The sequence below is a fragment of the Malaclemys terrapin genome, chromosome 12 (assembly GCF_027887155.1).
Source record: "Malaclemys terrapin pileata isolate rMalTer1 chromosome 12, rMalTer1.hap1, whole genome shotgun sequence".
In the NCBI taxonomy this organism is placed as follows: Eukaryota; Metazoa; Chordata; order Testudines; family Emydidae; genus Malaclemys; species Malaclemys terrapin.
In genome coordinates this window covers 45,341,240-45,356,913 of record NC_071516.1, presented here as the reverse complement: position 1 = coordinate 45,356,913, position 15,674 = coordinate 45,341,240, and the positions used below count along the sequence as shown (strand labels likewise).

The 15,674-nt window shown below is 56.0% G+C and overlaps 3 protein-coding genes across 3 annotated transcripts in view; 2 read left to right on the top strand and 1 right to left on the bottom strand.

The window, feature by feature from the left end:
* The first annotated feature begins 293 nt into the window (after window positions 1–293).
* LOC128847110 (leukotriene B4 receptor 2-like) lies at window positions 294–4,866 on the top strand. Its single transcript, XM_054046449.1, has 2 exons — window positions 294–518; window positions 1,914–4,866. The coding sequence occupies exons 1-2, from the start codon at window positions 406–408 to the stop codon at window positions 3,058–3,060; spliced, it is 1,260 nt and encodes a 419-aa protein (XP_053902424.1). The 5' UTR covers window positions 294–405; the 3' UTR covers window positions 3,061–4,866.
* A 998-nt stretch (window positions 4,867–5,864) lies between these two features.
* LOC128847111 (leukotriene B4 receptor 1-like) lies at window positions 5,865–10,470 on the top strand. The gene is made up of 2 exons (XM_054046450.1): window positions 5,865–6,509; window positions 8,055–10,470. Exon 2 carries the CDS (start codon window positions 8,072–8,074, stop codon window positions 9,116–9,118), a length of 1,047 nt encoding a protein of 348 aa, XP_053902425.1. The 5' UTR covers window positions 5,865–6,509; window positions 8,055–8,071; the 3' UTR covers window positions 9,119–10,470.
* A 258-nt stretch (window positions 10,471–10,728) lies between these two features.
* The window catches only part of ADCY4 (adenylate cyclase 4), a 41,351-nt gene continuing 36,405 nt past the window's right edge, over window positions 10,729–15,674 (bottom strand). Inside the window, exons 24-25 of the mRNA XM_054045790.1 lie at window positions 15,140–15,264; window positions 10,729–12,917 (exon numbers count right to left, since the gene is read on the bottom strand). Of these exons, the coding sequence (XP_053901765.1) occupies window positions 12,765–12,917; window positions 15,140–15,264 (278 nt within the window). The 3' untranslated portion in view covers window positions 10,729–12,764. The remainder of the gene's footprint in view (window positions 12,918–15,139; window positions 15,265–15,674) is intronic.

Below are 15,674 nucleotides of genomic sequence, written 5' to 3'. Positions count from 1 at the left end.
GGTCCAGGGCTGGGAGCCAGGACACCTGGGTTCAACTGCCGGTTCTGGGGGGGCAGTGGGGTCTAGTGAGTTAGAGCAAGGGGGGCTGGGAGCCAGGACTCCTGGGTTCTCTCCCCAGCTCAGGGTGTGGCAAAGATTTTAAGGATTAGATCAGGCCAGCAGGAATCCAGGGTTTTCTGCTATCTCAAGTCTCAGCACGCCTGGCAGGGGAGTTGACAAGGGAACAGACATTGCCTGAAGCACCCAACCCCAGCGGAGGACTGAGGCGTGTGTGGGTGGAATAGCCAGGTGTGGAGTCTCGTTCAGGAACATCGGTGGGCAGGCCACGGACTCTCCCGCCAGCACGTGTCAGCCGGGGCTCGTCGGTGTCCCAAAGGAGCCTCAGCTTAATAATTACAGACGCAAATGTTCCACGGTGGCCTCATTACAAGGGGTCTCCCTCCTCTTTTCATCGCTGTGCAACAAGGTCGGGGGCTGCTGAGGGCTCCAAACTGCAGCAGGAAACACCCCTGGCGAATGTAGGTGAGTCCCGCTCATGAGTATTAACAATACTAATATCGGGAGGAGGGCTGGGGTGGGGGTGCTAGGAAAACAATCCCTTATTTTTGAAATACCATGTTGGCAGAGAGGCCTGAGATCTCTGAGAGAAACCTCTATAATAGGATCATTTTCCATGAGCTGGGGAGGGGAGCCCAGGGTTGGGCTAGCAGGGGCTGCGGGTCGGGAGTGAGGGGCACCGGCAGGGCTGGGAGGGGCAGGGCTGGGCTAGCAGGGGGCTGCAGGTCGGGAGTGAGGGGCACCGGCAGGGCTGGGGGTAGGGCAGGGCTGGGCTAGCAGGGGGCTGCGGGTCAGGAGTGAGGGGCACTGGCAGAGCTGTGGGGGGCAGGGCTGGGCTAGCAGGGGGCTGTGGTTCAGAAGTGAGGGGCACCGGCAGAGCTGGGGGGGCAGGACTGGGCTAGCAGGGGGCTGTGGGTCGGGAGTAAGGGGCACCGGCAGAGCTGTGGGGGGCAGGGCTGGGCTAGCAGGGGGCTGCGGGTCAGGAGTGAGGGGCACCGGCAGAGCTGTGGGGGGCAGGGCTGGGCTAGCAGGGGCTGCGGGTCGGGAGTGAGGGGCAGAGGCGTGTGGAAGCTCTCAGAGCCCTCCAGTTTTTCTCTCTCAGAGGGCTGCGGGGGCCTTATCAGCCCCCAGCACCCATCCTGCGCTGTCATCTTTTCCCTGTGGGTGTCGGGAGCGGGCGGGGACAGGAGGAATGACAGTCTCCAGAAGCCACTTCTTCCAGCTCTGGGCGCTCCGAGGTGTGTCCCCACCCGCCCACCCCTCCCTGGGAGCCTACGGGATCGGCTGGGGGGATCCTGCCAACCCCGCCTGGCTGCTCCTCGGCCCAGCCCTGTGCTCCGGGGCCCCATTACTCAGCGGCTCCAGTCCAGACGTGCCGAGCTTCCAGACAGCCCCCACCCGCCTGGATTGGAGGCCTCTCAGTGGGGTACGTTGGGTTGGGAGTGAGGGGCACTGGCAGAGCTGGGCTGGCAGGGGGCTGTGGGTCGGGAGTAAGGGGCACTGGCAGAGTTGCGGGGGGGGAGCCCAGAGCTGGGATAGAAGGGGGCTGCGTGTCAGGATTGAGGGGCATTGGCATATCTGCGGGTCTTTCTTTCTTTCTGGAAAATACACTTTCAGTTTCTAATCTGTCTTCCCATACAAATCTCCTGTGTTCTTCCATCTATCCATCAGTCTATCCCCATAAACACCAGTCTCTCTTTCTTACCATCCATCCATCCCCATACGCTCTATCTATCTATCTATCTATCTATCTATCTATCTATCTATCTATCTATCTATCTATCTATCTATCACTAGATGCCACCCCCTCTGTTGCATCTCAGCCCTTCTAACTTCATCTCCTCCCTCCCCCACAGAGAAATCTGTCCTGGCCCCACGCCCGATGCCACCATGAACAACTGCCTGCACACCTCCAGCAATGTCACCCTCCTGACGTCCTCGGTCTCCAGCATGACCGGAATCGTTTTCCTTCTCCTGGCCGCTCTGATCGGACTGCCGGGCAACCTCTTTGTGGTGTGGAGTATCCTGTGGAAGATGAAACCCAGCAGCCGTTCGGTCACCTGCCTGCTGGTCCTCAACCTGGCCATGGCTGATGGAGCCGTCCTCCTGCTCACGCCCTTCTTCATCCTCTTCCTCACTTTTAAGACCTGGTTCTTCAGCCTCGCCGTCTGCAAAGGCGTCTACTACCTCTGTTGTGTCAACATGTATGCCAGCATCTTCATCATCATGCTCATGAGCGTGGACCGCTGCTTGGCCGTCAGCCGGCCCTACCTCTCCCAAGCCATCCGCAAGAAGCGCCTGGTGGTCAAGATCTTGGCCGCCCTCTGGGCAGCGGCCATCTTGTTGGCCGTCCCGGCCTTTGTGTATCGCCAGCTGCTGTCGGACCCATCCGGGTGGCAGATCTGTGAGCCGTGCCATGCCACGCCGGGCCTGGCTGTCTTCCACTTCACCATGGAGACAGTGGTGGCCTTTGTGGTGCCCTTTGCAGTCATTGTGGGCTGCTACTCCACCATCTTGGTGCGGCTGCGGGGGCGGCGGTGGCACCGCCGGGGAGCACGGACAGGGAAGCTCATCGCCGCCGTGGTGCTCTGCTTTGCCGCCCTCTGGGTGCCCTACCACGTGGTCAATGTGCTGCAGGTGGCCTCCAACATAGCCTCGGGGAGGGCAGCGGAGATCCTGGGCCAGGCGTGGAAGGCTGGCCGGGCGGGGGCCACCGCCCTGGCCTTCCTCAGCAGCAGCATTAACCCCGTCCTCTACGTCTTCGCCGCCGGGGATCTGATCAAGACCTCAGGGGCCAAGTTCATTGCCCAGTTCTTCGAGGGGGCCTCCGGGGAGGTGCACAAGAAGTCGCCCTCCCAGAGGGACCTGGACAAGGACACAGTGGCAGGGGAGGGCGTGGAGATAGGGCAGCTGCAGGCAGGAGGGGAGGGGGCCAAGCAGGATGGGTCCGTGGGGCAATTGACACCCCCTGGACAGGGTCCATACCAAGCTGCATCCCCTTAGCCCTCACTGATGCAGTACTACTTGTTTACTGCCCTTGTGGGTGCTTTCCCTTTAAGGGTGGAGTTTCTGTCTGCCAACATGGTTTCTCATGGATACTTGCTCTTTAAGAGCAGTGTTTTACTGTCAGACTCCTGCTCATGGACACTTTCCCTTTAAGAGCAGGTCCTTATGGACACCTCCCCTTTAATTTGCTCTTAAAGGAGAGTTTCTCGCTGCCAAACATTTCTCACTGCCAGATTCTGGTCTTTTTGGATTCTTCCCCTTTAAGAGCAGAGTTTCTCACTGCCAGACTTTGGTCCTCCTGGACACTACCCCTTTAATTTGCTCTTAAAGGGGAATTTTTCATTGCCAAACATTTCTCTCTGCCAGATTCTGGTCCTCATAGGTGCTTCCCCTTTAATTTGCTCTTAAAGGGGAATTTCTTACTGCCAAACACTGCTGCCTTGCATTCTTGTGCCCCTCCTGTGTCATGGGACACACCCTTCACAGGTGCAGTTTATCCCTGCCAGACTCCATCCAGCATGGAGACTTGTCCTTTAAGAGTGGACTTTCTCATTGCCAGACTCTGATCCTTAGGGAAACATCCCCTTTAAGGATACTGTTTCTCACTGCCAGAGTCCAAATTTCAGGGTTATTTTCCCTTCAAAGGGCATTTAAAGGGGAATGTCTTCGTGCTGGACTCCCATTCCCATGCTGTATTAATGGGAGCAAACTGCTGTCTCCTTGTGGTGAAATGTGGGCATTGCGATTCCAGGTCATAAACTAGAAAGACATAGGAACTGCCCTGATCCCAGACGGGCCCCATTGCCCCGCCGGGTGGGGCCCAGAGCACACGCCGCTGTCCCTTGCCCCATGGACTCATACGGTTACCAATTGTAGGTGCCGTGAATACAGAGCAGCACCAGATCTGCCCAATAACCGCCTCTTATCTCACAGGCAGTGCAGAAGACAGGCCAGACCAGCTCCTCACCTGATGTAATACAAAGGTTGTTATATAGGTAGCACTACCCAGTCGATGTTCCTGGGGTCTATCCCCGGCTCTGGGAGGGCAGTGGTGTCTAGTGGTTAGAGCAGGGGGGCTGGGTGCCAGGATTCCTGGGTTCTATCCCTGACTCTGCCACTGATCTGCCATGAGTCCTTAGGTAAGAAACTTCCTCACTCTGTGCCTCAGTTTCTCCTCCCATCCCTTGTCCATTTAGTTTGTAAATAAGGCAGGGGTTGGCTGTCATTCTGAGTCTGAGCAGCACCCGACACAAAGGAGGGCCCCTGATCTTGGCCGGGGTCTGTGCAGCACCTGACACAATCTGGGCCCCAATCTCGGCCGGGCTCTGTGCAGCACCTGACACAATCTGGGCCCCGATCTCGGCCGGGCTCTGTGCAGCACCTGACACAATCTGGGCCTCGATCTCGGCCGGGCTCTGTGCAGCACCTGACACAATCTGGGCCCCGATCTCGGCCGGGCTCTGTGCAGCACCTGACACAATCTGGGCCTCGATCTCGGTCAGGGTCTGTGCAGCACCTGACACACCAGGGAGGCCTGATCTGACTCAGGTTTATGCTGGTAGTACTAAAAATATCATCCTTTGAATTCGTGGCCTGATACCATCTTGTCTCTCAACCGCAGGGCAACAAGATCTTTGCTCAAAAAACACCCGCATGAGGCGATGGGTTGAGGGTTACATACCATCAAACTCATTCTTTAGTCGGTAGATCTGTAGATAAATCAATCGTTGGTTTGTTAACAGCCCATGACTATGTTACATGGAACTAGTTGCAATAAACCACATCATAGGTGTGGAAAATTCATTTGACACCCAGAGTTTCTGTTCAACTTCAGGAAGTCATGAAAAGCTTTCAAATGTTTATTAGTTGGGTTGGGACAATGAAAGGTAGATTCGATCCCTGCCTCTGGGAGAGGAGTGAGGGTCTAGTGGGTTGTGGGGGAGGGCTGGAAGCCAGGACTCCTGGGTTCTATTGTGGCTCGGGGAGTGGGGTCTAGTGGTTAGAGCGGGGAAGGGGGGCTGGGAACCAGGACTTCTGGGTTCTATCCTGGCTCGCTTGGGGAGTTGGGTCTAGAGGTTGGGGGTGGGGGAGGCTGGGAGGCAGGACTCCGGGGTGCCAATCTGCTTTTGAGGCATCACAAACTTGAATGCAGCGGCTGGATTCGGTGACCTCTCAAGGTCCCTCCCCACCCCACATTTCTACTCTTCTAGAAATGTGCAGGGCTGGGCCCTCCTCAGCCCACACGAGCAAACAAGGTGAAGTAGGTCAGTGAGTGCTATGGGAAGTGACAGAGCTGATGCATGTGAAGAAGTGGGTTTTTTACCCACAAAAGCTTATGCCCCAAAAAATCTGTTAGACTTTAAGGTGCCAACAGACTCCTCGTTGAGCTGATTCAGAGCTCGCAGTCAGTGTTAACCCCAGTGCGTCGCTGGGGGTGCTGTGCTGCAGGGAGCAGGGTTGGGGGCTCACTAGGGGGCGCTCTCCCCTGGCCGTCAGTGCTGGCCACAATGCACCAGTGTGGTAGTAGAGCCGCTGTGCTGCAGGGATTGAGGAGGGGTGGGGCTCATTAGGGGGCGCTCTCCCCCACAATCAGTGCGGCACTAGGGGGCGCTGTGCTGCGGGGAGGGGGCTCAGTAGGGGGCGCTCTCCCCTGGCAGTCAGTGCCGACACCTGTGCGGCACTAGGGGACGCTGTGCTGTGAGGAAGGGGCTCATTAGGGGGCGCTGTGCTGCAGGGAGGGGGCTCAATAGGGGGCACTGTACTGCAGGGAGGGGGCTCAATAGGGGGCGCTCTCCCACACAATCAGTGCGGCTCTAGGGGGCGCTGTGCTGCAGGGAAGGGGCTCAATAGGGGGCGCTGTACTGCAGGGAGGGGGCTCTCTCCCCACAGTCACTGCAGGGTGTGTGACTCCACAAAAGATGTGATCATCATGTGGGAACCTGTTCTCCAGAATCAGGGCTGGGGTTACTTCACTCCCCGATCCAGGCCAGGGCTCCAGGGAGGTGTGGGGGGAAGGGGGATAGAGGTTTCCAGCTTCCCTTTCACCTCCCTCCCAATGGGCTCCACTCTGGGGAAGTGGGGAGGGGAAGCAGAGCCAGACGCCTGGGTCCCAAGAAGCCTGGTCCCTTCTCCCTTCCCCCTAGGGTGACGCGACGTCCTGCTAGTAGGGGGCTTTGTCTTCTACAAGCAACTACCCCCTCCCAACCCTGAAAACAAAGTGTCCCCATTTCTCCCACTTGCTTTTAGGTCACCTCCCCCGAGACACCCAGCGGGGCGGATCTGCCTGTGGGTTACCCAACGCTGCTGAAGCTTCCGCTGGATGCTTGTACCCGCTGACTCAGCCCCCTCGGAGCAGCCAGACAGCTGGGGTGGCTCTGAGAGACGCCCGACAGCTGACGCGGCTGGAGGAAGCTTGGACTAGAGCAAGAAGGTCCTAAGGATTAACTGTAAGCATCGGTTCATGCCAAGCTGCGGGGGGGGGCAGGGCTGGGCCAGCAGGGGGCTGTGGTTCGGTAGTGAGGGGCACCAGCAGAGCTGGGGGGCAGGGCCGGGCTAGCAGGGGCTGTGGGTCAGGAGTGAGGGGCACCTGCCAGAGCTGGGGAGGGGAGCACAGGGTTGGGCTAGCAGGGGGCTGTGGGTCGGGAGTGAGGGGCACCTGCCAGAGCTGGGGAGGGGAGCCCGGGGCTGGGCTAGCAGGAGGCTGCAGGTTGGGAGTGAGGGGCACTGGCAGTGCTGGGGGTGGGGCAGGGCTGGGCCAGCAGAGAGCTGTGGGTCGGGAGTGAGGGGCACTGGCAGAGCTGGGGGGAGCCCAGGACTGGGCCAATAGGGGCTGCGGGTCAGCGGCAGAGCTGGGGGGGGTATTTGGGGGAATCACATCATCTAAATCAGTGGGGGTGGAGGTCAGCTGGGTCACTGGGTCCTGTGGTGCTGCCAAACTCCTGCCAGCCCCATTGCCCTCCAGACCCCTGTCGGCTCTTTCACTGGGAGGTGTCTCCCTCTCCCCCCTTCCCGCAATCTCCCCCCCCCTTTCCTGTGAAATGACGGGTGGAATTAGTGCCGAACGGTGCAAGCGCAGGGAGGAAGTTGCCCCATCAGCAACCCACATTGTCCTCAGGAAACCATACACCTCTTCCCGCCTTGAGAGCCACCCCTCCATCCCCCTGCCAAGGGGAACTCAGGACGGATAGATAGATAGATAGATAGATAGATAGATAGATAGATAGATAGAGGGGGTGGATGTATGTGGGGATAAATAGATGAGTGGGGGTGGATGGAGGGGGGTGGATGGAGGTGGATAGATGTACACGAGGATGGACAGACAACGGGGTGGGGTGGATGTGGAGATAGACAGGGGGTATGTGGGGATGGATATGTATGGAGTAGATGGCATTGTGGATGGATGTGCATAGGGATGGATAAGCAGAGGAGTGAGGGAATGGAGGGGTGTGAATGGGGATGGATAGACAGAGGCATGGGGGGGATGGAAGGGTATAGGTGGGGAATGGAGGGATGTGAATAGGGATGGATAAACAGGAGTGAGGGAATGGAGGGGTGTAGTTGGGGGAGAGTGTGAATGGGGATGACTAGACAGAAGAATGAGGAGGTTGAGGGGTGTATAGGGGGATGGAGGGGTGTGAATGGGGATGGATAGACAGAGGAGGGGGATGGAAGGGTGTAGGTGGGGGATGGAGGGGTGTGGATGGGGATGGATAGACAGAGGAGTGGGGGGGGTCAAAGGGGTGTATAGTGGATGGAGGGGTGTGAATGGGGATGATAGACAGAGGAGGGGGTATAGAGGGGTGCTTATGGGGATGGATAGACAGAGGAGTGGGGATAGAGCGGTGTATGTGGGGGGATGGAGGGGATGCATATGGGAATGGGTAGAGCAGTGCGGGGGGGAGGCAGGGCTGTATTTTGGATTATGGAAACTGAGGCAGGAGAAGCACTATAAAGTCCTTACTGTAGTTCTCACTCACCTTCCTGTCCTCCAGGCCCTTCTCTCACCCTGATGACCAACGCCACCTTCAACACCACTGCCCAGCCAGGCGCGCTGCCCCCGTTGCCTGGCGCCAAGCTGGGGCTGACCGTGCTCTCCTTGGCCTTCATCCTGGGCTTCCCCGGCAACATCTTCGTGGTGTGGAGCGCTCTCTGGCGTGTCCAGAAGCGTACGATCACCTGCCTCCTCATCCTCCACCTGGCCTTGGCCGACTGCGCCGTGCTGCTCACTTCCCCTTTCTTCCTTCGGCTCCTGAGCGCCGGGAAGTGGGAGTTCGGCTCCGTGGTCTGCCAGCTGTGCCACTATGTCTGCGGCGTCAGCATGTACGCCAGCATCTCCCTCATCACCCTCATGAGCCTGGACCGCTGCTTAGCTGTCACTAAACCCTTCATCTCCCAGAAGATCCGGACTGCCATGGTGGTCAGGTCCTTGGTCTTGGCCATCTGGATGGTCTCTTTCCTCCTTGCCCTGCCGGTCATTTTCTACCGCAAGCTGGTGCTTAGGGGCAGGCACCTTCTCTGCGACCTGTCCCATCCCACCATTGGCCACCTCGTCTTCCACAACCTTTTTGAGACCCTGACCGGCTTTGTGCTGCCCTTCGCTGCCATCATCTGGAGCTACTGTGTCATCGGGCGCAGGCTGCAGGAGACCCGCTTCCGGCGGAAGCGCCGCACCAACCGGCTCATTGTGCTGATTGTGGCCGCCTTCGCCCTCTTCTGGCTACCCTTCCACATGGTGAACATCCTAGACGTGGCTGGGGCACTGAGCCACTCCAAGAGACTCATCATGGCTGGGAAGATGGCCCGGCCCACCCTGACGGCCCTGGCTTTCTTCAGCAGCAGCGTCAACCCCATCCTCTATGCCTTTACCGGTGGTGCCTTGATCAAGTCAGCTGGCATAGGCTTCATGGCCAAGCTCTTTGAGGGGACGGCCTCAGAGATGTCCAGCACGCGGGTGGGGACGGGGCGGACCATCCAGCGGCGCGAGGAGGCCAAGTTGGAGATGGTGCAGGATGGGAACCCAGAGAGTATCACCCTTTCCACCAACCCACTGGAGTAGCCCTCAGCCTTGTGGGACAGGCACTCCGACAATCCCACTTCATCCACCAACACCCTGGACTAGCACTAGGGCATGTGGGACAGGAGCTGCAACAATCCCACCGCATTCATCAACATCCTGGGCTTACCCTGTGTCCGTGTGGAACAAGGATTGGAAAAATCTTCCTGGGAAGCCCAGAAGACGATGGTGCAAGGCCCCAGCTGACTCCTTCATGGAGTGATGGTGAAACTATTAAGAATTTGCTTCTTATTTGGGGGTTGTCCTGGTCTGAACAACCTGCCCGCAACACCCATTTTTCCCTTCCTCACCGGCTGTGACTTTGCAGGAACAAACCCAGGCTTCAATATCTCCACCTTGACACCAACGGGGACTGGCCCAGCTACACAAGGAGAATAATTGGACTTTGTGTAAATATGGAAAAGGGACTCAAGCCTGAATGGGGACAGATGATTTAGTGAGTCAAGGGGCTACCATTGTACTGTGGGAGAGGAAGTGGCCTGTCTGCTCAGGTGGTGGGGAAGTGAAAGTTGGAGGGGTAGAGAACAGTTGCGGGTCAGAGGCAGGTGGTGGGGGAAGAGATGGAGAGAAACAGAGTGAGGGCGAGAGGGATGGAGAGAACGTTGAGAGGCTGAGGCTGGGTGAGTCCATGTCTTCAGGAAGTTACAAGAGGTGCTTGAGGCTGCACTGACCTCATCCGAGAGCAGGACCCCTGTTGTGCCAGGCTCTGCACAAACCCACAGTGAGACACCCCCTGCTTCTAGGAACTTGCAGTCTAAATGGGCAAAGACAGGATTATTATCCCTATTTTGCAAATGGGGAAACTGAGGCATGTGGGAGGTGCAGCGACTTGTCAAAGGGGATATAGGGAGTCTGTGGCAGAGCAAGGAACAGCATGGGGGTGTCTAGGGACCCAGTCCAGGGGTCTGAACCACAAGACCATCCTTCCCCTAAGTCTATTTTCACAGACAGATAAAAAGGGAATCTGGGATTTCACCAGGGAGCTTTTGTACCTCCCATCTGAGCTGTGTGGTTGGCTGCTCCCAGTGGCCAGCTAGGGTACTGCAAGCTGTCGTTCCATAGTGATGCCACTACCGGTAGGAGCAGCTATTTTAAGCTCAGGCACCTGCTTCGACCCAGCGTAGTAAGTATGTGAGTCATCCCTTCTAGGGGGCGCCAGCTCAGAGCCAGCCCCGACTTGGCGCGGGGGACGACCGGCTGGCTTAGCGGGTGGGGATTGGGACACACGGCCTATCTCTGCTTGGGGGCGCTGGCTCCAACCCAGCCCTCAGCGTGCGAATTCACCCTCTGTGTTATCTTGCTTAATTAAAGGAAAGTTTCTTTGTCGCCTGTTACCATCGCTGGCCCAGAGAAGCTGTGAATCCTTCATACCCGCGGTAGCGTTCTGGTTGGTTCTGTTGTCGTTAGCCCTTAGACCCACTAGCCCCTGCTGCTGCCCCCTGCTGGAGGAAATGAGCCCTGCTGTGTGATGTGTGTGTGTCCCCCTGCAGTGTGTGTGTGTGTGTGTGTGTGTGTCCCTGCCCGGGGGAGGGGGGGGGAGAAACCTGCTGAGTTTGTGTGCGGCGAGTAACAGATAGCCACAGAGACGCCGGTTACAAATCAGTAATGCTGTGTATTCCTACATGACCTTAAATAGAATAATTACATCCTCAAAAAACTCTGTGAAAAGACCATTACCAAAGTCCGTTTTGCACAGGCCCCCCTGAATTTGGGCATTTCCTCCCTTGGGCATGCTCAGCTTTGTAACCTTAATAATATTCTTTTAATGTAGCTTTTGTGGGTGATTTCCTGGGTTTTTACAAAAGCAAACTGAAAAAACAAAACCCTACACAGAAATCCCCCCATGTGGCATCATATTGACACCCACATGACTCCTCAGCAGGGCTGGAATCACTGGATCCACCGCACAGAGATCTGCAGAATAACTGGTAGCAGTAGTAGGTTGTCATCCTCTATGTGGCCCTGCACTAGAGGGGAACAAGCGTCGGTTGCACAGCTGTTTGCTCCTGTACCAGTGCCTCGTCTGCACTCAGTCTCCCCACCCCAGCACCTCCTGGCTCCCAGCCCCCTCACCCCACTTTCCATTTCTCTCCCTGGCTTCCAATCCCAGGCTCCTTGTCCAGCCAGACCCAGTGTCCTCTGAGGTCAGACTAAATGATCTATTGCCCACTTCTGGCCTAAAAATCCCCCACCCCAGCAGCTCCCAGCCCCACTGTCTCTTCTTAGCTCCCAGTCTCCTTCCCCAGCCAGTCCCAGGCTCCCTGCCCAGACAGCCCTAGTCTCGTTGTCCAGACAGCCCCAGTCTCTTCTTGGTCCCAGCCAGTCCCAGTCCCTTCTCAGCTCCTAGTGCCATACTCTGCCCACGTCCAAGCTGTGCCCCCTCACCTGCCCTCCCAGGCTCCTCTTTCCCCTTGCCTAACTCCCCCCACCCAATTTTCTCCCCTCTTCATTCAAATCAGGCAGCGTCCGTCTCCTGGGCCCGGCAGAGGGGCATTGAGAGCAGAAATGAGCCAAGAGCCCTGCTCCCAGTGCTTGTCCTCAGCATCATCTCGGCCCAGCGCTGCAACTGCAGGGAAAGCCCTGCTGAGCCTCAGGTACGGAGCGAATCTTCAGAGGCTCTTAGCTGCCAAATTGCCAAGTTCCTGCTCGGATGCAAGGGGCCACTAGGCTGCTGAAAGAGAAGCTCGCCAGAAGTCCACCTGGGCAAAACAGTGGATTTTTCACTAGCCTCGCCCTCCGAAACGGCTGAACGTATTCGTCTCAAACTTTCCAGAAAAAACAATCAGTCTGAGGCAGGCACCTGGCGTGGGAAATTTCAGCCTGATTTCAGCGAGATTATCAGAAAACAGGGTCTTATAATGGGAGCTGCCAGGCAATCAGTAGGCTGACTAATGGCCCTGCCTATATTAAAACTATAGGGAATTCCCCCTACACACACACACACACACACACACACACACACACACACACACCTCTCCCTCCCTACTCTGCACACACAATCCCCCCTTCAACATCCCCCCCCAGGCTCTGGCACACCCTGGGGAAGGATGATCTTCCCGGGGAAGCCAGTTCTGGTCTCTCCGGAAGCTGCGGTTTCCTGCCACTGATCTTGGGTAACAGGAAGCACATAAACACATGAGGCTGAGAAAACAGCACATTCAGGGCCTGGAGGCTGGGGGGGTGGGCGGCCTTCAAGGAAGAAGGATTAAAGGGGAAGAGGGGGACTCTCCTTATCTAGCTCCCCCAGACCCTCACTGAGGGGGATCATGTTATTCCGAGCTCTCCATGTACCCCCATATTAACTCACCCATCCTGACTCACCCAGCTCTTCAGGGGTGTCATTCCCCTCTGAACCCCATCCACCTCAAACCAGCCCCCCCTTCCATGCCTCCTTCAGATGGGGGTCATCACCCTCTGAGCCACCCCCCAAAATCTCCCCCAGCCCTTTGCTTGTCCCATTGTAAAAGACTGAATCTAGGCATCAAGTCATGACATGAGTGGATGAATGCAAAGCCATCAGTCTCCTGTGCCGGCTCCCCCGAGTGCTGGAGAGGAAGTACTGCAGTGGGACGGAAGGAGACCAGCCCTCTGTAGGCTGGGCTGTGTCCATTTGTCCAGGGGGGAGCTCTCAGCTGAGCATGGGGGCCTGCAGGCCACAGCGGGACAGGTCGGTGCAGACGTAGTAGGTCCGTAGCTGGCCTTTGCCCTTTACCTTGATAACCCCACGGAGATAGCAGGTGTAACCCAGGGTCTCCAGGGCCCTGGCTGTCTCCTCTGTGACCTGGGGGGAGGAGGAGTAAAGGAGAGAAGGGAGAAAATTAACCTTGTAATTTCAGCAGCCCTCCTAGCTCCCAGGTTGGGGGGATTCTGGTGCTGCAAGCTTCCCACAGCGATGCCATGGTCCCTGAGTAGGTCGTGACAGGTAGGGCCGAGGTGAGGTTGGGGACCACACTTCCACCCTGCTCCCCCCACTTCCTTCCCTCCAGTGTGAGCTGTGAGCTTCCCCACTGCATGCCCAGTGAGGGACCCAAGTGCTGTGAGATACCCCACAACAACGGCCCCCCCGACAGTGTTGCCAACTCCACATAGCAGGAAGTCACCAGATTACCCCTGAAAAGTCGCTAGATGTAGGTGTTTAAGCACTCAAAAGGAGTCAAAAATGTCACCGAACAACATTTCCAGAGAATTCAAGAGAGAACTATACACACACACACACACACACACACACACACACGAATTACACACACACACGAATCACACGGATTACACACACACACACACGAATCACACACACACGAATCACACACACACACGAATAACACACACTCACAAATCTCACACACACACACACACACGAATTACACACACACTCGAATCACACACACACACACAAATTACACACATACACAAATCTCACACACACACACACAAATTACACACACACAAATTACACACACGAATTACACACACACACAAATCTCTCTCACACACACACACGAATTACACGCACACACAAATCTCACACACACACAAATTACACACACAAACAAATCTCACACACACACACACACGAATTACACACACACACACAAATCACACACACGAATTACACACACACACGAATCACACACACACAAATTACACACACACACACACGAATTACACACACATTAATCACACACACACACGAATTACACACACACACAAATCTCACACACACACACACAAATTACACACACACACAAATTACACACGAATCTCACACACACACACACACACGAATTACACACACACACACAAATCACACACACGAATTACACACACACACGAATCACACACACACACACGAATTACACACACACACACAGGCGAGTATAGTCACAAAATCATTCACAAGCAGCTCAATAGTGTTAATCAAATCCATTCTGAGCTCTTCCTACTACGTTCTGCCGCACACCAGCAGCACTACACCAGTACATTCTCATCATCAGGAGGGCGCCCTCTGCTCCTTGGGAAGGAAACTGCAGCCCTCTGCTCCTTGGGAAGGGCGCTCTGTACAGGGCAGCCCAGATCGGCTGGGGTTGGTTCACTTCAGCTGAGCCTTGTCTTGCCAGCCTGGATTTGAGCCGACAGGTGAGTGAAAGGGAGAGCCCAGAACCAGGGGGAAGAGGACATTCACCTGACCTGACCTCAGCGCTGCAGAGAGCCAAGAAAGTAGATTTAAAAACAAAAGTCTGCTAGCCAGACCCCTTCCCCCCGCTGCCAGGGTTCCATTTCTGAAACCATCTGGGCAGCTAACCCCAGGCCACGCCAGGGGAAGGAGTAAAGAGGAACCAAAATTAAGCTAGTTCCACTTTTGATCCTGTAGTAAGGGCTTCATCCCTGAAGGCAACGGAGCTCCCTCGCCCCATTGGGGCACATGGGCCCATCCCATCCCACCCCATCTTCCATCCGTGCGGCTCTCCTCACTGGCTAACCTGCCTCCCCCACCCTGCTCACTTCATCAGCCAGTTTTCTCTGCACCCCAGGGTGCGCTACCTACGACGGAGCAGCGAGAAAGAACACGTTGGATACAAACAGGGCCTGGCTAATGTGCTGCTCTCACCAAAGTGCACCTGGCTTTAGCTAAGGATTTAATTAGCCTCCACAAACTTCTTTTCCTCGCCTGCAGATTATAGTGATCTCAGCCCAAGAAGCCCTGGAATGCGATTCCTTCCGAGGACATGCTCAGTTGAGACATGATGACATTGACGGGGTGTGCAACAGAATGTACTAAGAAGAGCACGGAATGGATTTTATTAAAACTACGGAGCTGCTTGTGAATGATTTTGTGACTATACACATTGGTGACGTCTTTTTCTGAATGCCACTGCAATTGGCAGTGAAAGTCACTAGATTTGTCACTGGTCACTTGGACACTTATTTTCTCGCTAGGGAAACCAAAAAGTCACTAAATCTGGTGACAAAGTCGCTAAGTTGGCAACACGGCGTCATTCCTCATACCTGGATCTTCCCCAGCACCCCAGTGCTCTCCATGCGACTCGCCACATTCACCGTGTTTCCCCAAATGTCATATTGGGGTTTCTGGGCTCCGATCACACCAGCCACCACAGGGCCATGGTTTATTCCTGGAAAGGAGGTGGGAAGGTGGGAGAGAGACAAATGTAGGAGGATGGGGGACACAGCTAGTAAGATTTCTGCAGGGTGAGACCATGTGAACATTTCATGAGAGCCTCAAAAATTACCTGGCATGACATAGTCTGTTGGAACAGTCCTGAAATCCCAGCATCGAACATCAACATCCCAGCTCAGCACCCCCAGAATTCCAGCACCCAGTGTTGAAATCCTGACACCCAAATACCAGACACATCCCCCCAAATCCCTACATTGCTCCTCCCCAATCCTAATCACATATCCCCAAATCAGTCATCTGAGCAGGGTCAACACTGCTCACTGCGCATGTGGTCAAGTGGGTGGGGTCATCACTGGAAATTGGGGAAGCACGGCCAGTCGGATGAGGTCAACGTTGGCCATAGTT